This window comes from Anarhichas minor, unplaced genomic scaffold (genome assembly GCF_050575085.1).
Source record: "Anarhichas minor isolate MPS153535 unplaced genomic scaffold, ASM5057508v1 ptg000024l, whole genome shotgun sequence".
Lineage (NCBI taxonomy): Eukaryota > Metazoa > Chordata > Actinopteri > Perciformes > Anarhichadidae > Anarhichas > Anarhichas minor.
Genome location: NW_027466470.1, coordinates 12,873,015 through 12,896,091, shown reverse-complemented (window position 1 = coordinate 12,896,091; position 23,077 = coordinate 12,873,015). Strand labels below are relative to the sequence as shown.

General features: G+C 39.4%; 1 protein-coding gene across 1 annotated transcript in view; it reads left to right on the top strand.

The window, feature by feature from the left end:
- Positions 1-23,077, top strand: part of LOC142956489 (calsyntenin-2-like) — a 123,350-nt gene that overhangs the window by 59,935 nt on the left and 40,338 nt on the right. The window contains exon 2 of the mRNA XM_076098104.1: positions 1,274-1,396. Coding sequence (XP_075954219.1) covers positions 1,274-1,396 — 123 coding nt within the window. The remainder of the gene's footprint in view (positions 1-1,273; positions 1,397-23,077) is intronic.

Genomic DNA, 23,077 nt, shown 5'->3' with positions numbered 1-23,077 from the left:
TGAGGGTTTTAGGAACAGTTGCATTTTAAATCACTGCCAGCTGGACATATCATCTGCTCATTGGCATGAGACAAAGCGTTCCACTTCAGTGGGTTAAAGGTCAAGTTGACATCCCAGGTTGCTGCAGAGAGTGACACTTGTACACTAGAGATATGTGTGTGTGTGTGTGTGTGTGTGTGTGTGTGTGTGTGTGTGTGTGTGTGTGTGTGTGTGTGTGTGTGTATACAAAAGTGCTCATGCACATATGGTTGTTCTTGGGGAATGTATACCGGTCTCTATCTACATGTGAGATCCTGCTGCGAGGAAGGACCTAGGAAGTTTAATTTACAGTGAGAGTAATTGTGTGATGGTGATCTTTGTTAATCTCCTGCTCATCCTCCTTTCAATCACATCTGTGGCAGGGAGGTTAAACTCCCAATGTAGTACAACACTAGCACAGAGACGGAAAAGGAGAGAAAGGGAAGAAACAATGAGAACGCACTATAGAAAAGGATGATGGTGCTGGATGACGGACGGGTAAAGACATGGAGGTCAAGACACAAAGCTTAACACAGAATGTGGGTTCTGTAGTTCACAATGTCAGTACAGATTACTCACTAGAAATACATGTTTATAGATATAACTAGGTTGTTTTTTTTTTTTAATTGTTGATATTGGAAATGTAAAGCTTTGCTTCAAAGACCTGGTTCGGTCCTTGACTGTGGTACTTGGTGTAAAAATGCCCATTGACCACAGTTGACAGTGTAACCATTGGTGAGGAGACACATGGCTGTCTTCAACCTCCCCAGGCCAGCAGAGAGGTAGACAAGGAGTGCACACAGTTTATACAAACTGGAAGGAAAAAGGGGAAAAGGCGGTGGGAGTACTAATGTTAGAGGATTCTCTTGTATTCTCTTACCTTTTCCAAAAACTGAGGAATTTGTGTTGTTTGTGTTGTCTAGCAAAATACGACAGATAATCATTTTAAGCAAGACAATCGTAGATGTAAAGCTATGCAGCAAAATCAATATTTATTTTCACAGTGTTGACCCTCTGACTTCCATTAGTCTTTGTGTCATGTCTAAAAACCCAAGAGATCAAACCACAGGCATGATCGCAACACAGTGTTTTCAAAAGGTTGGGGGTTTCCTTGCCTTCTGTTTCCGCATCCTCAGTCTTCTTGAGGTGACTCAGCACATTAATTAAGAAACAGCTTGAAACAACAAAGCATGTAATTAACAGTAAAAATCCTTACTGCTGTGAAGTTAAATACGCATTTCCTTGTCTTCCACAGTCAACAAGCACAAGCCATGGATAGAAACATCTTACCATGGTGTGATCACAGAGAACATGGACACGGTGCTGCTGGACCCTCCGCTGGTAGCGCTGGACAAGGATGCCCCGGTCCCCTATGCTGGTAGGAAAACAAATATACACAAACACACACACACACAGAAAAACATCTGATGTACAGTATCCACCCACATTTAGAAAGTATAACACATACAGTGTACACATCCTCCCATACTGTATGGACGCTCTCTTACAAACACAGGAAACTTGCTCAAAAAGTCCCAAGACAGAGGGCTTGTAAATAACTAAGCAAGTATATGTATCACACTTTTTTCCTAGTGGATCGGGAATCAGTATGTTTTTGTTCACTGTAAATGGATATGTTGTACTGTCTACAGCTCCGTTGCTCCAGCATCATATTATTACTTTACACCTTCTCGATAATTGTCTCTATACATGAAGGTCATACCCTTCTATCTTAAGGGCTCAATTTTTATCTCAAACTCGTGGTTTAAATTCACAACAGCAGGGGCTTTGAGTTGGATGGAGGAATTTCGGAGGTTTATGAAAATGCATTTATTTCCGTAACCTTGTCACGTTTGGAGTTTAGATACATCTTCCTCACTCCCCCTGACAGGGATCTATTCAGGGCTGCTGATAATTGAAGCCATGTGTCATCCTTTTTCTTGCTGCTGAATTGCCCCATTTAACCAGACCAACAGATTGCTCTCAAGAGTGGAAGAATATATTCCTGAGCCATATCAGCTTTCCATGATGACAATGTTCAACTTTCTAGCCTAATCTCAATCTGACACTGCGGAGCTTTCTACGACATTAAAGAGTTACAAAGCACGGTTTTAATTTACAAAAAGATAAACCACACAAGAAGCAAGACAATATATTGTTTATGTGTAATCCAGTCTGAGTATCGTACATTTCTATTTCTACAGCCTCGTGGGCCAATACAAATCCCTGACAAATCCACGAAAAACAACTCCAGGGCAACACTTGTTTGTTTTAATCTTTTCATTGCTCCTCATATTTGGTTTCCATAAACCAGGTGCTGGGAGCGTAGTACTGACTGAAGGTTGTCTGGTTGAGTCAGGAAACACAGATACACGTTCAATAAGAACAGTACAACATCGTTATAAACCTCATCTCCAGGTGACCGTTTCGGGTGCTGATTATGTTGTCTAACACAAGCTGGAATCAGACAGCCGTCACGCAGGTACAGCAGGGCTGACGGTAACAGGAAGGAGAGAGACAGAGAGAGCTATTATAATTGGACAAAGTTTTCCGAGACTCAAAGGCAAACCAAGAGGCTTTTTGGCAGCTAACGCTTAACAGCTCATTATGGCGAAATGGCTCCTATTAATCCTAGCGCTGACAACCATGGAAAACTGATACTCAGCTTTCTTTCTCCTTATGTTTTCCTTTTTTTGTGTGAGTGTTTTTGTTCTAGTGCCATAGTCATAATTTAGCGTTTTTCAATGTTACGTGTGAGCTGTTCTGTAAATAATGGGTAAATACGGCTGACCTTGAAGAGAAACAGCCTGGGAAGGGCTCTTTTTGTTCTTCTGTTCCCCACATGGCCTTTAACAAGCCGGTATTGCACATATACTGCGCAGTGTAATCAAAATATGTATATTTCATATGTAGATGTACTGTATATGAATATTTAATGATCTTTTGGAGGGGTCTAGGAAGATTTACTTATCCAAAATATGAGAAAAAGAGACTATATTGTGAAAAAAATAGCTTAATCTTTCATTCATATCACAAAAGTGGAGACGCTGAAGATATACCGTCAGATATACCGTCATTGTTCTTCTCTAATCAAGCACTACCGACTTACAGTCATTTACAGTACAAAGCTTTCCCTAGCAACCAAATCTGCGACACAGTGAAGGTTTAATGCCGCCTGCAACGAGCAGCCGGACAAAAGAGGAAATTCATCTTGATTGTTTTTCTCCATGATTAACAGTTGGTTTGTTGACTTGAGAAGGTCAAACCGGGTGAAATATGGCCAGAGAGGAAAAAGCAGCGCTGTGTTCTGACTGCGGACAGGAGATATTTCTCTCTTTGTTTTTCATTGGATGTGGTCTAATGAATGAAACCCATACAATCGCTACCAAGGAGACTCTGAAAAAATATGGACATCAAAAGAAAAGCTCTGTCCCAATTTATCTCCCTTTACAATTGTCTAATGCTACAGCTCTCCTTCATACATACAACAACTCCCCTCCTCCAATCTTTATCTCAATCTGTGCCTCTGTTTTTGTCTTTCTCTCCACATAGTGCCACATTCCTTCTTTCTCAACCCAACAATCCTTCGTTCTATTCTCTATCTCGACACTTTGCTCCTAGCGAGCCCATATAAAGGCAGTCACTTATGCATTGGAGACACTCTCATCAATCCTGGTTTTGTTTTACTGCAGAAAGGAGTAGGCTGTCCTTCTGGCTCCACATTAATTGCAGTGTGGGAACATGGACCAGGATTGTTAAGTACTTGCCTATTTTCTCCTCCATTGTACTTTTCTTTTGTCATCATTTATTCCCTCTCCCATCCATTGGCCCTTCACTACCCCACCTCACCTTTTTTACCGATACATTATTTTTCTCTTTTGCTTCCTGTCTCTCGTTCTGTCTTGCCCTCTCCTGCGGTACCACATATCACTTTGATGTAAACTACCCACAGTGGGTCTAACTTGAACATTATAGGCTGAGACATGCATCCTGGAGATGAATTGTTATTATTACTGCATGCCATGATGGCATCCTCTATCCTCTGCATCCCCCTTCAACACCTCCCTTGGAGCAAAGGTGTGTGGGTCGAGGAGTATCTGCTGATCGAGCGTTCTCAATCAAATTAGCATGAGGGATGGTGGCAGTGGACTCTAGGGTGCTGCGAGGCAGTTTCATTTGCTTATTCTTTATCTCGAGGCCGCAGTCAACAGGCACAGATTCTCCCCATTCATCATGGTACTAGAATAATGTGCTGTGGTACATTGTTTCCTCTGCAGAACCCACACAGGGTAAAGGAACAAAAGTAGTTGAAAAATGGAGGGAACTGGAGAATGGATAGCTGAGAGTAAAAATGGCGGAGACAGATGGACAATGAAAATGAGAGAGGGTCATCACGGGCAGCTGTCACGAAAAAACATGTTTAATTATTCCCATTGGTTGGTTTATGTTGTGTGTGCAAACACTGGTTTGCAATTTAATGTGTTTGTCTAAACTGTAATTTTCAAGTCCAAAGTTAGTGTCTTTAATGTTCTTGAACTTGTGTTTTGAGTGTGAGACTGAATGTTTTTATGGTACTTTGTTCTCGCTCATTGCCATTATCATAATCATCAGCCATTTTATCTGCTGATAGGAACTAATGCATATCTATAGTAGATTTGGTTGCGGTTCTCTACAGTGAGTGTTACATTATGTGGCCAGTGCAAACAGCTGTATTGATTAGAATTTAACGGTATCTATTCCATCAGACACTTATGAGATGGCTGAAACGCCAATGCTGCGACAGCCTGTAAGTTCAACTTCCATTTTTTTCCCATTTTTGGCACACTTCAACTGTTTTTGTACTGCATATCAATAAACTGCCTCCGCTCAATAGTGTGGTAAATTTCAGGCACATTTTTCAACAGACTTCTTGTGTTCTAATATCAATCTCCACCATATATAAAAGGAGGCATGTTTGGGATGCATTATAGGGATGCACTATCATAATATGCTGTGCAATGTTTTGTGCAGCTGTTTTTCCAACCGGATGTTTTGGATTGTATTTTATGTCTTGACGATACCTGAAGCAACACACCCAGAGTCTGAATGCCTGCTTATTAACGGAATTGTAATACAACACTGTAGCTGAAAATACATATCTGGTGGTGAGAACACAAAAGTCGTAAGATATTTTTCATTACATTTCTTGCATTGATTATGATCAAAATTCAGGCAGCATCAGGCCAACATTGAGATTTTGGATTTTGAAAGCTCTCCCATATCTCAGAAGTCTGACAAATATAGTCTGGTCAAGTAAAATGACCCACAATGGTGTGTCAAGAACACTCCATTCATCACTTTGTGTGCAAGGAGGCATGTTTGAGATGTCTTTGCTGGGCCTGTTAAACTAGATGTTTTTCATACTCTAAGCCTCTTGGTCACAACTTGATGAATCTGACTTCACTTAGATGATATTGACATAAGATATTATTGCCTCAGTCAAACTCTGGCTGCAGGTTTGAATATGCTAACATATTACAAACTCAATAGTTTCCATTATTTTAGAAAGTTTCTTCCAACTTCCATCCGGTTCCTGTGCTGAAAAAAAACCAAAGAAAAAATAGACACATTTTTGTCAGTGCCAGTCATCCTATTTTTACCAAACAGTCAAAATCCAGTTATTGCTTGTGGTGTGATATGGAAAACATGTGACTCATTATCATAAGTTCAAAGCCAGTGGTGAGCAGGATATTTGAAAGGCATACTATTTGAATTATGTGCAAATGCATTTTTTTTACAATACCTGACTTGTTTATGAGTCACAGTGAGGGATGTTTGAATAATTGTAAGTGAAAAGTTTAAATATTCCTGCAGTTTTGTCAGGAGCAATCGCATCATTTTCTGGCAGTTGCTGCAACGAAGACATAAACAAGAAATCGTAACTTTCTCATACATAATTAAATCAGCTTGGCGGATAGACAAGCTGTCGTCACTTCCTAATGCTCTTTTGCTTAGAGTTGTATTGTCTTTTTCCTTTTTACGGAAACAATTCTACCGTGACAATAACAGCCCCAAAAAAAAATTTCAATTGCATAAGAACAGCAGAATTGCATATTATTACGTTCTAAAAAGAGAGACAGGACATTAACAGTAGAATGAAAAAAGGTAGTAAATCAAGAGAGACAAAAAATGTTAGAATGAGGGATGAAAGAGAGGAACACAGATAGAAGCAGGAAATAGGGATATGCTGCATATGTGTGTGAGATAGAGTGAAAGAGAAATATAGACGGAAATAGAAAGGGATTGATCATCAAAGGATAAGTGAGAGTATTGAATGGACAGCCTGATCAAACCATGCAGGTCTGTCTCAGTGTGCCCGAAGGTGAAGAGGAACATATCACTTTGCCTGCCTCTCTCTTTCTTTCTCTCTGTCCTCGTTGCCTTTGTGTAGCTGTTACATTTCTGCAGTGGGTGCTCAGTCGTTAGGTAATAGTGAGGCAAGTCTGCAACATGAAACGGTTGCAGAGCATCAAAAGTTCTACACCTACCTGCAAACCGGATTTCTGTCTGCAACTGACACTAGCAGACCTGCATGAATATCATTGTATTTTGTCAGCGCCCATAGTGATGATCCCATACCCGACTCTGCAGTTCCCCTCAGCTCAACGCAGCTTTTTTAGCGTGTTTAACCCATTCACACCCCAATCATACACTGATGGCAGGGTCTACCATGATGGTAGACTCATCAGGGTCTACCGTGCAAGGTGCCACCTGCCCATAAGGACTGTCTAAGCATTCACACTCATCCACACACTGATGGCTAGCAATTTGGGGTTAAGTGTCTTGCTCTTAACCAAGACACTTGTCAAGGACACAGCGACCTGGACTGGAGGAGCCGGGGATCGAACCGCCAATCTTCTGATTGAAGGACGACACAGCTCTGCCTTCTGAGCCACAGCACACATGACATTGACACAGAAAGCTATTACAGACAAAGTTAGCATTTAGCAGCTGGAGAGCCAGATGTGTCCCTCAGAAATTGATGGAGACCAAGCTTAAAAAAAGGAAATAATTGGGCTTGCATTCGTTGGGTAAAGCTACAAACATGTCTCAAAGGGAAAGCTAGTATTGCTTTGTGCCTGCTATGTGTCAATAGGTATGCTAACACATTTGCCGCAACAACTTTTAAAGTGATTATATATCAATATTGTGATTAAAGTTTGTCCTGCTGTCCCCAAGTGGTCCAATAAAATATGATCGCTTTAACTGTTAATTATTATGTTGTTATGAGTGCAACATTTTTAACCTAACATATCCTAATTATATAAAGATAATAAGATATGGTAACGTTGGGCATTACATAACTCCAGTATTGCTATTGTATTACCAAAGTTGCACCAGTTTCTATTTGATACGGTCAGTATTATGATACGCCACTCATACATATTAGAAGAAGGAATACTATTATTATTTGTCCCTCTTTTTTTTAAATTCAGATTGGAATAATAACACATGATTCTATTTTAGCCCTTATATACTGCATGCTTTTGCTATGTTTGTATGTGTATATGTTATGCCTCCTAAAAGGCTATAGCATAGACACAAAAATAGGAAATGTTGGGAAAAAAAGGGAAACAACACTTTTATGACTTCTGCCAGGCCCAGACACAAGTCCACTTGGTTTTGGAGATGTAGTACAGTTTTGTCTGTACAAGCCTTTTCTCCTTACACTGTGTCCCCCTGCTTTTTTTCTGTTAGAGCAGGAGACTGGCTCTCAGTAAAGTGTCAGAATGTGTGTATTGATATCTCCTCCTTGCCTCAGGACATGAGGTTCAGCACTACGCCTCCACACCCATCTCTCGGTGTTTTCTCCCAGCAGGACAGATACATTCCCCCTTTTGTTTCTCCCTCAGTGTTCTCAATCCTTCTCCTGGTTTCCCCCCCCTCTCTCTCTCTCTCTCTCTCTCACTGTTTCTCTCTCTCTTCCTCCTTCATCAAGACGTATCCTCATTTGAACTCACACAGCTACGTGCATGAGTCAATGACATCCTCTCATTACAAACCAGGAAGAATTTTTGTTTGTCACATTTTTATTGATTCTGCTCTCACCCGACCTTGTATCTGATCTGCACGTTTGCCCCCCGTGATGGTTAGCTTGCCAGTTTTTCTCTCTGCAGTGCCTGTTGTTTATACATGAAGAGCATTCAAAGCTTTTTGATCAAATCAATGTAGGGGGGTGACATTTTACTTTCCAAATGTTAATCCCGTTAAATTATTTCATTTCCAGTAATGAAATGTCAAAGTACAGCAGATGTACCTCAGAAGTGAATATAATTAAGGGAGGAAACTGTTCTTTATCAATGATTTTTTTTGTGCCATTCGTTTCTCCAATCCATTAGCCTCTTGTCCTGATATTCATCCAGCTTTTTAAAGGTTTGAGAGAGGAAGATTACGTATCATGGTAAAGTGCAGTAAACACATGGGAACATATGATCAGTAACACATACAACATGATTCCCATTGTTGTAGTGCTGATTGATGACTTCAGGTTAATGTCATTCTTTTTGATGGTCATTAATGTTTAAATGTAGCCGAGGCTAAAGACAACGGGCCAATCACTTCAACATTCTTGTTGCAGGAAGTTCAATTATTTACTGTTTATTTATAGATTATGATTTTTGTTGTGCTCGCCTTACCAACATTAGTTTTAGAATTGAAACAAAGGTCTCTGTAACTAAAAGCAGAAGGGGTATAAAGACGAACTAATACATGTTTGAAAAAAGACACATCTGTCCCTCTGATCTTTTAAATCATTAACAAGTAAAAATCCTATTAAGTCTGAGCTGAAATGATATAAATCACATCTGAATTAAATCGTATCAGACAACAAATTACATCATTGTATGTCAGTTGGTGCAATGAATACATAAACAGGAAGTGGTCAGTGGTCAGCGGCCAGTCATAATTAAAACTGCTCGTCAAGTTCTCATAATGCTCTTTTGCTTTGAGTTGTATTGTGTTTTTCTTTTGTACAGAAACAATGTTACCGCGACAAAAATGTTTTTCATCTGCAGCGGGATGGCATATTATTACAATCTACAAAGTAGGACAGGACATTAAGATGGAAATGCGAGTAAATAAAGAGAGACAAAAAAATGTTAGAAAGAGGGATGAGCAAAAGAAACAAAGATAGAAAGCAGGAAATTATTTATTCAGATTTAAACCATATCTTTGCAAATTTATCCTGGAGCTTTTTTCTTTTGAATTGTGGACCATTATCTCTAGATATGTATCTAATTATCTGCAAGGCAGAGATATGCACCACCATAAAGAATATGTACTAACAAGGTTCGTTAAATGTGTTTTGATATCAGAGATAGTTTCTACACTGTATATTCCTTTGTATTCCAATGTGTGGCTTAAGGCAGATGAAGTGTATGACCTTATTCAATATTGCTGATATGTCATTTTGTATTCTGCATTATCGAGTTGAGCTACTCTCAACTGAGACTGATCCTTGTCTTGTTTTAGTAAAACTAAAGTTTTAAGTAATGAGGCAATTTAAACACCAAGAGGAAGGATTGTTTCACTATCTGGAACAAATTGCACGTATCTACTTTTTGTTAGATATGTTATACATCTGAGGAACTCATCTAACGAAAAATGTAAAATAAGAAACTATAAGCCATCGCCAGTTCCTGAAAAAATACACAAACAATTAGGTGTCGTTTTCTGGAACACACTGACAGACGAGGAAAGCCATTAATATGATAGGAATCACTATGCCTTTCCATTGTTGAGGTGAGCTAATTGGATCCATATAGGATGGTCAGAGTAATTACTTGTCCCGTAATGCTCCACTGGAGCTCTGTCATCAATGCACTGTCAACTTGCTCACAGCGCCAAACAACCTTTTAGCCTCTGATTGATTTTATAGAGGGCCCAGTCCCTTATTACTCTATTACCCCCTTTTTCTATTCTGCACTGGATTAGTCTCTCATTTGTTGACACCATGTGATGATTCTCAATTTCTCGAATGCTCTCTTCTTTGTGTGTGTGTGTGTGTGTTCACTCGTAATGAGCTAAAGCTTTGTATTTGTTTGTATTTATGCGTGTTTGTGTCTATGAGGTTATAGTGAACATGTGGTCTGCTGTCTGTGGCAGCTTGTTTATTAAATGAAAAGGTATTATTTCATACACATAAATCACATTTTCCAACTGGTGCTCCTTTTAAATGCATGCTCTGGGGCAGCTTGCACATGACCCCCATGTAGTTCACCATGTACCATAACAACATCAATGCATAGAAAGCACAGATTTCCCATCTTTTAGACGAAATTGCCGAGAAAACTACAAAGAAGCTTGAGCGGTAATATGCCACTGTTTTCACTTCTAACTTTATGTATACTGTGCGAGATCAAAAGAGCTTGACAGGCGAAGCAAAATATTTATGTGAAAAAGGCTTAGCTAATAATTGTTAACACATTTACAACTCACTACTAAATGAAATAAACTGCTATATAATGTCCTGTATACATGTCTGACAATAGCTCTGCTAGATCTATCTAGCAGAGCTATAAAACACCCACTGACTTCCATTTATTATTATTATTTAATTAAAAAGTAAAGATTGACCTAATTTTGAATTCGCACTTTTGCACACAGACTTAACACTGTTTTCATATTTTGTTTTAGTTTAGTTTCTTGTCACCTCCTCTGCATTCAAATCTGTCCTCCTTGTGCCGTCTACAGAGGAGGGAAGCCAATGAAAACGTGTTTATTGGCGACGTCTGCGTTTTTAGTTGTGGGAGACCGACATAAGGTAAAAGCTAGAGCAGTGATGAGATAGGCTACCTCTCTTTTTTCTCAAAATGACGGCTGAAAGAACCTGCTCTTCAAGGATATAGAGCACTGACCCATGATCCTAATATGAGCAGAAACTACTTAATGAAATGTGCAGTGAATGGCAGCTGAAACTAATCCAGCGATTCTTTGTGTTCTCTCTCTCTCTCTCTCTCTCTCTCTCTCTGGCTTGACAGGGCCTCAGTATCCTGACAGGCCAATTAGACAGCAATTTGCATATCTGCCTCGCTCCATTTGCCTTGTTCATGTGAGCATAAAATAAGATAATCTGGCTTTTGGACCTGTGTACGACATCAGAGTCACACAGGCTAACTTTATCCTCCATAATTGATGATCCCTAACTCCACCCCATCTCCCTTTCATTGTAACTGACTCAGACCTCTGTTGTTATGCCAGCCTTTCCATTCCTATCTATGTTAGCCTCTACTCTACTTTACTTAACTTTACACTTTCAACTTCACCTCTCTCATCCGTGTCATCCAGGACAGCGCTCCCTGACTAAAGTTAAGTGAAGATCCTGATGGCTTTTTTTCCCCTTCCAAGTAATTCTTCAGTAACAATTTATATTTTTGCCCACTGTACAATAACTGACAAACTAACTAAGATTGTGCACACAACATCCACTACAATAGGAACTGACGGGCCATGGGCCTGAAAACAGCGAGCCCTTACTTCATATATTAAAGCAATAAAACTCTAACTCTAATTCCAACTGTATCTCAGTCAATTATATAATAAAACACAGTCTCAATTTCATGTGTATAAAATTGATGTTGGTTTAATGTGTTGTATGTATTTGACTCAGTTCAACATCTATATATTGCGTTAATATACCTTAAAACATATTCTCTTAAGCCATCCTGATAATGATCCACAAATTAATTTTAAAAAGTAACACTCTTTTGTTTCTGAGAAAACCACCATATAATTTAACCTGAACAATCTCCATCCCATCATGTTGCTCATCACAGCCACACGTCTACCTGTATTGTAATTAATGATGCAGAGCTCCAGGCCAGACTCATTAAAAAGACGATGACGCACACAGCCGTTCCCCTCATTTACCCAGTCTTTTAGATGGAGCCGCTGGAGGAGGACTGTCGGGAACGGACGGTCCTGAGGGAGTTATTAGAGGACAAAGAAGTTTGAATTTATCTACCATTTTTCATGGAGCTGTGTTAACAGTTGAAAATTCAACCAGCGGATCTGCCTGGTGTGTTGTGGAACGGCAGTGCGCAACATCACTCCAATTACAGACAGAGATGATGGCTGCTGCCTCCTGTAAGGAGTGAAGAACAAGGCTTCGGTATAGGTTACTGTGGTGGATGAACAAAACCTACTCCTCACTTAAATGTGATGAATGTGAGTCGTATGTGAGTCAGTTTTGTGAGTTAAAGACACTTTAACTCAAGTGCACAAGGTGTGGGAGGAAGTATTTCCATGGTACAGTTTTATAAGCAAGTCCCCCCTGACTGCAATGTTGCTGTACTGGTCTGTTTTGAATATTGCTTTCAGCTTTCATATGAGAGTCAACTAAGCCTCATGTTTGGCATGGTTGTTATGGAGAGTTATTTTGAGGGAATACAAATCTCCCTCCTCTCCTTGTTTTAAAATAATATTGTTTTCTAACATATGCATTTATTCAGGTCTATGTCCTGGTAAATACTGAGTAACCCAGTCAAGCTCCGACTATCTACAACTATGTGTTTCTCTCTTCATTTGTTGGCGGTCCCTCTTGGTGACTCTGGTCTGGTAGGTGTATTTTGTCATGATTGGAATACGTTTCTTTGTGATCATGTCAGCAATTGTTTATGTTGCTTCTTTTTATCCACCTTTCCCCTTGTTTTAGTTATTTTTTCCTTCCCCAAATCATCATCTTTCTCACCTGCTATTCTTTTTGATCTATTTTTCTACTCTGTTAAAAACATCGCAGCTATTAACCTCTCCAAAATGCTCCCAGTTTACTGTCAGTCAACTGTTAGATTGCTGCTGTTCAATAAATTAGATTTCATCCTCATGGTCCAATCTCCTCCTAATTAAGTGCCCGAAACACACAAACACACACATAACCTTAAGGCAGAGTGTGTACTGCTGGACATGGGTCTCCAGGGTCAATTATGGCAGTGTAATGATTGTAATTGGCTAATTTTCAGCCCATTACCCTATTTTATGTCTTATGCAGCAGGTTGTAATTTAGTGTAAGATTGATGGCCGGTCTGGCTCTGGGTGATAGATGATAGTCGGCGCTAGAAAAGGAGAGCTCTATCATTAATAGTGTCTAGGAGTGAGCTGTCATGTCACCAGGCTCACACACAGGGACAGAGTGGAGGGCGAGAGGCAGGAGAGACTGCCCTTGACGCAGTGTGAAGGCAATTACATCGAAATTACAGGCAGTATACATTTACGCTAAAAACATATTTAGGTATACCGATTTAGAGGCTAAATGTCCACATGGACGGACTCCAGAGTTTCGTAAATATACGTTTCTAGATCCATCCATATCTCAGTGCCTACTTACACATGTCATGTCGATGTCATTTCTAACACCCAGACAAAAAGAGTGAGTGTAACGAGACATTGTCTTATGTCCAGATTTCTCTCTGACAACATCAGTGAAGTGTCTTCTTCAGTTATATTTCTGCTGCATGTAACTGCATTTCTTTTTCACACTCTTCTTGCCTTGTGTGTTTTGCTCACATTTTGGGATACCAATCACAGTGCAGAGCCCGAGCACCTCTCAAGTGGTCCCACAGGATCCGACAGCAATTGAAATAAGATTTCTGCACGTCTACACCTGCCACTATGCCTTCTTTCAGCCATCCGGACAAAAAAAAGGAGGAATGCTAACTTTTCCAGAAGTGCCAAATCGTGTGAAAGGCAATTCCAAACGAGTGACAGAGTAATGGATGAGGGCAGCGAGGGCCATCAGTCAAGTGCTGAACAGAACTAAGTCAGAGTTCTAGCTAACATATACTCACAGCCACTCTCCTGGCTCTGCTCTAGCTGCAAAATGACTCCAGGCAAACCACTGTAGCAGGAAATTACTTTTCACAACACAGATATATTGTATGAAGATGTCCGTTAAGTATTCTGAGCGCCACTGCGATGCTGACCTGGTTTGAGAAAAGTCTCAGAGCTCTGGCCATTGTACAGAAATGTGGACAAATGAAGAGAACATTGTTGTACATGCATCTGTGATAGTAAGGCAGCTAAGTGCCATTTCTCCTTTTCTAGAGTGGATTCTGGAAGCATTGGTAATAATAGTAGCTATAATAAATAAGGATCAAATGCCCTTTGAGTGCTTCGCTTCCACTAAGATGTCAGAGCAACAGATATTGAAATATAATTCTTTGAGCAGAAAGCTTTACGGTAATTTTTTTTAATGAGTAGATAGGCAAATATAGATTTAGTTCACTCCATCGTGTGCTCATCGGCTCGGGATCTATATGCGCCGTATAGCCATGGTATGTAACACATGACGCCTTGAGCTCTAAAGCCTTCTGAACTCATTTACAGATATTTTGTTATTGGTATTCTGTCACAGGTTTTTAATCTAGTGTTACACCCTTGAGGATATATTTGTCCCTGCTAATTGTGAGAGAGTGAGTGAGTCAAAAATATGAGAAAAGGATAACTCCCTTATCTATGATCCTCTTCCTCCCATGGCACAAACGGATGAGCACAGTCTAATACCAACCTCTTCCTGCCCTTCTAAGACCTTTTGTTGACCTTTTTGTGTCATTTCACTTTATCACAGCTGTCGCTACGATGTGAGGATTTCATCAGCTCATAGTCCATATGGGCGGGGTATTATGTGGTGACAGAGTGTGGTAGAGCAAAATTCATAAAGGGGAAAGGCAGATGTGTCCTCTTCTAAAGAAATAGTCAGTCTTGCACCATTCTTTAAAGGTTGAAATGGGTTCTGGCAGTCTGTCAAATTACCCACAATTACTTGTTTTTATGTGACTGTATGAGGTGTTCCTCAGAGCCGTTTGGGGTTAAATACTTAACTCCAAAATAGAAAGTAAATAGGATTGCAAATCATTGATGCTTAGTATCGGCACCTGTCCCAGATCGTCTTATTCCAAGTCTTCGTCATGATTTACACTCAGGTGCTTTGTGTTGACAGTTTGTTTTACTTCACATGTATGTTTAATGATATTTAGTGTTCCCATCCTACCTTGTAAATGTTGTTGTCACAGTATACACGAAGACTAAGTAAATGTGACTTCTTAATGTGTACCAGGACTGAAATTCATTGGTATGCACGCAAACTGTCCGTTCTTTTCCAGATTCACACTGTGACTCATGGACATCTTTATAAGTGAATAGAATTCTCTCTAAAAACTAAAAAAAAGACACCTTCCTCAGCTGAAGAGCTGACAAATGATCAAACATGACAGCGGCGCATGCATGAGCTATCGCCTGCCGTCTATTATGACAAACATAACTAGCATTCAGAGATCAATGAAAGATGACAGATTAGGTTATCGTAACCTCGGCAGCATATCAAAATGACACTGCTCATTACATCCTCTCAAGATGTTTTCTCTAGATTTACCTGATGAATGCTGCCTCGGTCTCACCCCACAGCCCACACCCCTGCTGGTCCGCCCGAATGACAGTTCAGTTGTATGGTTTTAATAAGCGTGCATTAGCAGTGCAAAAGGTCTCCTGGGGTTCTCAGATACCTCCCAATTCCACTGATGTTGTGTTTGCTTTAATGCTTTAATGCGATAGTTTAACTGAAGAAAAACAGGGTCAGATGAGAGAGAAAAGGAGTAAACGAGTGTGATACGAAAGAGACGAATTAATTTATTTCTGTTGAGTTTTAATTGCTGTCTGTTCACTGATTTCAAGAGGAGATAAACAACGTCTCTTTCTTACCATATCACTGGGCAGACTAACGTTCATGAAGGTACATACATTACAGGACCTATTGGAGGACCGTTGTATTAGACTGCATTCGTTTATAAATGGAGTGTATATTTATATGCAGTCTACATATCGGTGACAGTTTAATATAAAACCACAATCTGTTGTGGTTTTACATTTAGTCTTAATCTCTTAAATGGGGTATGTGGATGCATTATTTGATTTTTGTTGAGCTCGGTAAAAGGTCAGTTTTCAAAATTGAATTTGGCAGTTATATTATCTTTTCTTATTGTTCAATAGGCTGTTACAGTACCAGTGAGAATGTAATACGTATAGCTGTAGCTTAGGGTGGACCTGTGTGATTAAAGTTAAAGTAAGTTGTCAAATTAACACAAACCCAATACTCATCAGAGGGATACAAGACAACTTATTCAATTAATGTAGGAAGTGTAGGTCTGTGGGTCTCTGCCTCAATTTGAGATGCATTTACTCATGCACTTGAAATGCAGGCAGATGTATGTCCTTAATTAATTTAGTCAAGTTAAGTCAAATCACAAATTCATCTTAAAATCAGAACAACATACGATATATTTTATCCTTAAACTAATTAAATATACTGTTCAGTTACTAGTGTCAACTAGTGTCCACATGAAATGTTTTGTATACATTTTATATATGTGTTTGATCGGGAGTCAGTCTAAGGAGCCATCACGCTACAATAGTCTCATGTCAGAGACATTTGTTTGGCTTTTTCTTGACAGTTGACAGTGAAGTGGCAGACTGCAAACGGGAGGAGAGAGAGATGGATAAATAAAGCAAAGGTGCCTGGCTAGAATCAAATCAGCGCTTATGTGTCACATGTAACCATTAAGCTATCAAGGCACTCCAACACTCTCAACTTTTAACTATAGCCGTAGCTTTCTGCAGAGGGAGTTAATTCCCCTCGATAAACACATATACAAACACTAAATCCTATTTAAATCAGCAATACTAAATACCACCCATTGCAGATGTGAAGCAGGAAACAAAACATAGAAACAGAGCAATTAAAAAAAATATTTTCTATATTGTCATTTTTGGTTATTAATTGTAATTTTGCAATAAAGATCATATTTCCCTTTACCATCCCTGCTTTGGCCTGTGTATGAGTGTATGTTTGTGTGCTGTGAAGCATGTGCATGAGAATGTGTGTGTGTACGTGAGTGTGTGTCTTCTCTAAACCAGTGGGCCGTATTATCCTTCTTTTCTCATTGAGCTGGTGAGCTGACAGAGGTCATAGTCAGAGACACTGTGACATTTACAGCTCAGAGGCTTATGGAGACTCCCTGCTGTACCTGGCAGTCTGTGATTATCTCAGAACCAACCATGCCAGCAACAGAGGGGTGTCCAAAATGTAGAAAGAAAAGAATCACAATTGTGTGAATGTCACTTAGGAGAGGCGAGGAGAGGTGTGATTCTATTGAAAAGATAATGAACAGATTATGATAGGTATGAAAAGTGACATTATGTTAATGATATGCAGAGCTTTTTCATGTCTCCTGTGGAATTTCAAAAATAATTGAAATGACAAACATTGCTCCAGGCAACAAGCGATACCTAAATCACACATATTGTTGGTTTTCTTTCTCATGAAATGTTGTCCAAATGTTGTTGCACGTCCACTGAAAGTAGATGGAAAGGGTTTGTTTAATTTATGGCAAACAGCAGGTGGTTGTGGAATGGAGGAAGTAGTGAGGAAGGTGAGAAAGAAGGTAGAAACAAAAGTGTTTGAGATGTTGATGTGGGCCAGGGTGAGAGAGGGTAAGGTCAAGCTGTGCATCTGAGTGTTTGTTAAGAGATAATTGCTTACCGCTGTGAAACATGCTACGGAGGAAATGAGAAGGAACATGAGAAGGAGAAGGTGAGAAAGAGGAGGGGGAAGCACACTGAGATACTCCAGAGGTTGATAGTGGTATTTATACCTGCATTAGTTGTCTCACACACTAGTTACCTCATATTCCCTCTTTTATCTCCTGCAGCTTCTCCTCTCATTCATTTTTAATCCACTCCTTTGTATCTCTTTGACCTCCTCTGTCCTACATGTCAGTGGTGTCCCCCACAATTTCTCTGGTGTTCTTTTTCCATTTGGTAGGGGGGGGTCTGTTCCCCTGGCTCAGATTCGTTCTCTCTGTGAACAGAGAAACTAAATTTTGTGGTCCAACTTTTGATGTACTCTGCCAGACCCAACACAATTTCCCACTTAATTTGTTAAACAACTTCCTGCCTGCATTTTCTGTTTTCTGTTTATATATTCTCCCTAGAAGAATGTGTGGTTAAGCATCTAGCTGGAGGCGAGTTATTGACGCTCAACCCTACAATCTTTCAGTCTCAAGTAGCGTTTTATTTAAATATTCATTGTTGTGTCTGACTTCAGTCTCTCAAAAACACTCCACCTGTTTCTTATCGGTTATGAACACTTCAGCCAAAACGCTTTTCAGAGCTTTCCTCTTCAGCATTTAAGTCACACAATTGCATCTTCACACAGTTCAATTAACAGGCAACACTGACAGCCACAGTTCATCCGATGAATTCTAATCCCACAACTTCAGAGGCTGCAATTAACACTAATTGCATAGCAGACCACCAAAGCCCCCAGCAGAATGAATGTGTTTTGTCTGCGATATTGAATTCTCCTCATTCCTAGATTGTGGCATCCAAGGTTTCAGCGGTCCTGGGCAACCAGAAAAGTGTGTGTGCGTCTGTGTGTGTGTGTGTGTGTGTGTATGTGTGTGTGTGTGTGCATGTGCCTCCTGACTGTGTGAGCTGTTGATGTGTCACCCTGAGGTCAAGTGGATAGTGCTACAATCTCCCAAATGTAATTAGGAAGTGGCCGGCTTTCCGAAAGAGCCTAGTGAGACTGTGATGAATTGCTCCTCCATGTCTCTCTTTAACTGACTGTGAGCCTGCTGTGAGTGCGCCGGTCAACAAATGCATGTACCCATGCACACAGAAACACACACACACAAACACAAACAAGCATTGTGTGAAAACTAGCCTGTTGCATTTCGGACTGCCAACAGACTCTTAAGAAATCAATGGAGTTTGACTTTTCTGGAGGAAAATGAGGCGTCAAAATAGATGCTAGTGTTTTTGACAATGTCCGGTCTTTGAAAAACATTTTAGGAGATATTTTACTGTTGCAGCTTGATTCTGAAGAACTCTATAAAGTATTTGAATGCTGCCTAAAGGCCATCCCTGATTTATTTCAATAAATAACATATGTATTTGTTGATATTCAAAGAGTTGGAGACTATGTGGGTGCTCATGCAGAACTTTAAATAGATCATATTATGTTGTCATATAGCAATTTCTTTCCCCCCAATATTGACCTCTAATTCTTATAGCATGACTTTTCTCATCAATTAACTTTGCTTCTGTAATTGTGTCTCTTTTTCAGAAGTGTCTTTGGTATGAAGTAGTGGAGTAAAGTTTACAGATTTATTAAGACATGTAAGGAAGAAACGCATCTATAGAGGCACCACTGACATTTGGAAACCTATCCTCGAGTTAACTGCCTGCCGCTCAGTGTCGTTATCGTGTCCTCATCAACCTCAAGACAGAAGAGAGAAAATCCCAATTAAAGCCAACAGGAGGAAGGCTTAGCTGAAGGCCGTGAACCCTCACTTGTTTTCATCCTCATCTTCCTCTTCCAACCTCACACACTAAACTAGAACTGCAAAGGGGCCTTTTTTTCTAATGTTCAGTCATTTTTACATTTTAAATCACTGTAAGGTTAAAAACAAATCCAGTGTAAAGTAGATGTACTATCCATTACACCAACAACTCCAACACCATTAAGGCAGATACACTCCTTCATGCACACAACAAATGTCTAACCCTGATACAAAAAATGAAGTTCGTAATATTAGAGTTTCTATATATATTTTAAATTATTAGTATTCAAATTCAAAACCAAAATCACATATCGCACATAAAATTACACTTACAATTCAAACCCACCCTTATCCCCGAAAGAACAAATCTATAAAAAATGTTCTCTCAAAAATATTGACTTGGTTTATGCAATTATGAACATTTATTTCTGTAAAATACCGAGATTACAATTTAATAGACACACATTACAATTCATTAGTCTACATCCTAATGCATACAAACATAATCAGTCAGTCTGGAGAAAGTTGGTTCTCACGTCTAAATTGTCTTTCTTCTGAGAAGTTATTGGGTGCAGCTGGAGTGATATAAGCTCCTGAGCAAGAGACTTATAACACCCTTGTTTGCTCACACAGCCATGTGCTCCACTTGCCACTCGGGTATTTAGAGATTCATGGTGGAAATCTGTTATGTCTACAATGAAAAGTACAAAAGATTAAACCGGGAAAAACACAAACCTGGTGACATTTTAGACTGCAAATTTCTAAAAATATTTTGGAATATATTTTTAAAAAGGAAGACTTGTTTCATAGAATCTTAATATGTTCAATATACTGCTGGCTATACCTGAGAGACGAGGATCTTGTATAGATTTGTAGTTTTTAACTACACACACAGAGCAAAAGCTGAGTCAATAAAATGTCATTCAAATCTGAGACACTGTAATGAAGCCCTTTACCCTCAAAATGATTTTAATTTGTATCCATTGTGTGTATTTCTGGAGCTCAGGTGCGTAATGAGCAGTATGTGTGGAATTAATTTATCAGTGTATGAACTTAATAATGTATGTTGTGTATGCATGTGTTTGCGTGTGCGGTTAGGTTGTATCTGTGCCAGTGGGATGAAGGGTAATCCAGTGATTAATTAAACAAGAGAAACAGGGGGTGAGTGTTGTCTCAGTACTGAGGGCAGGAGAGTGAAGGAATCAGGGCTTAAAACCTGATACTCTGTCTCCTTAGAAACTCTCTTTAATCAAGGTCTTACAGCTCCCCTCACCACACACACACACACACACACACACACACACACACACACACACACACACACACACACACACACACACACACACACATATACTGTATACGGTCAAATCGTGATACTGAAGCGTTCATGTCTAATGCTCTACAGAGAGACAGACATTCGGGCACAGACACAACAGATGGAGTCACAGCAGTATTTGATTAAGAAGAGGAATTAACATGATTGAATTTCTTTCTTTCTATCTTTCTCTGTTGAGGCTCGACGGAGAAAGAGGGCTCACTGGAGGATTTCAGTACTTTAGAACAGTGATTCTCAACTGGTGGGTCGCGACCCAAAAGTGGGTTGCGGACGCATTTTCAGTGGGTCGTGGGCCTTTGCCTGAAAAAAAAAATCCTGTGCTTTTATTTTGAAGGGGATTTTTTATGCAGCGGAGTTATTCACACTCTAAAAATAGGGCTAAAAATAGGCCTAGTAGTTAAAAGGTTAATACCTTGAAATGCTAATAGACACCTGCCATTTCACAGTATAGAACAACACCCACAAAGTTTATTTTCATGTGCTAATTGAGCAAGGCGAAGTGCAAGTACGACACCGACTATACATGAGATATGGATTTTCTTACATTGAGGACAAAAGAGGGCAAAAAACCTCAGTGTGTTTTGTGACGGGAACAATTCCTCTGCACCAGAGAGCTCCCTACTACTACGACTGCAGAGGACATTTTCAGCTCAGGTTCAAACTGCACCATCTTTTCATTAAATCAATTTGAGAAGTTGAAAATTTGGGTCGCGGCTTGTCATGAAGGGGTGATGGTGGGTCCAGACCAGTTGAGAACCACTGCTTTAGAAAGTCACTCCTTATATTTTGTTGTGCAGGTCACAGGATCGCAGTCGTGATGCAAGGTGCTACATCACATGGTAACTGCTCAAATCTGAAGAGGATTTTAATGAGCATGTTAGCGTAGTTATAGTGCGGGCTGTTTTGCATCGTGAGATAAGGCCTGTCATTTCAAAACAGTTATTCCCTTTTCACACCCTGTTGAGATTACTATAATGGTTGACCTGCATGTTAGTCATCTCCACATGTATGTCAGACTCCTATCTTGAATTTCAGTATTTGCCATTTGTACACTGGGTCATTACATTTTGGTGCTGATTGTGAAATGACTGATGACACTTGCGTGACAGAGCTCCAAGATGTTAACCTCACAGGTCTGAAGAATAACCTCAACAAAGTATTAGATTGTGCGTACTCGTGTACTGAGGAGCTTTAATTGAGCAGAGCTCGCGTTTGTCGAAACACCTGTGCTTTTCCTGCTATTATTAAAATGTCCGTTGTGAAAAAGGTGTGTATGAGAATCCATCAGTGTTGTGAAGTCACTTAAAATATGTTTTTTTCAAAGTTAATTTTAGCCTTTCTTTGTAGTTAGAGCTGCAAGCTTTTTTATTTTTTTGTTATCAAAAACAGAAAGAAACACCTATGAGCTCACTCATATTAAGGTTGATTTTATCTTTTTTATCAAATATTTTCCATGTAGAAAGTTTATTTCTTCTGGATAATTTTAGTCACGTTGTTGAAATGTGATTAAATGCTTTGAACAATATCGTACACAACATTAAATATGCATGTCACCACAACCAACAGTGTGTTTGTATACTTTTTTTTTTAAATGTGCATTATAAATTGGTCAGTGTAGGAACCCTCATTCATTAAAGTTTTTCTTTTGATCTTAAACGTGTAACGTCATTAATATCACTGACATTTTTATGAACCACTTTGGTTTCATTTGACACTTTTTCGGGAGTATTCAATCATTTTTAATGACATGAAATGTTGTGCAGTTGACTCAGATTACAAACACACAACGTGCTCACATAAAGTGAGAGAGTAATCACAACAACCAAGTGATACAAATTAAAGTGTACCAGTACACAAATGGCATGTAGCAATATCTATACAACTGGCCTTCAGGAAAATATGGGAAGCTGATTCAGCCAATTGGACTTACACTTTATTTGACATAACATTATTTCCATCCCTTTAAAAACATTCATGAATATTAAAAGTTAAGTGTAAGCAATTGTTAAATCCAACAAATAATTTAATAAACTAGTAAGAAATGAAATGCTCTGCCAACTACTGTTTCTCACGGTAGGAGTAGAAACGTTTGTTTCGGCTCCGTTTGACGTCGTGTTAGGTGTGGAGTATTATTTTCTCATTAACTGTTTTCCTCTTGTCCTTTTCCGTTATATTGGCAATTTAACATCCCGTGAAATACATGTTCCCTGACAGCTTGACGTTTTCTGTCGATGTAGTTTATGCCGCTCAAGCTTTCTACGGAGTACCATCTATTTTAGATGAATGTTATTATCAAATCATTTTTTTGCTGACTCTTCCACTTTACTCTCAATCTGCCAATGCAACAGGCCCA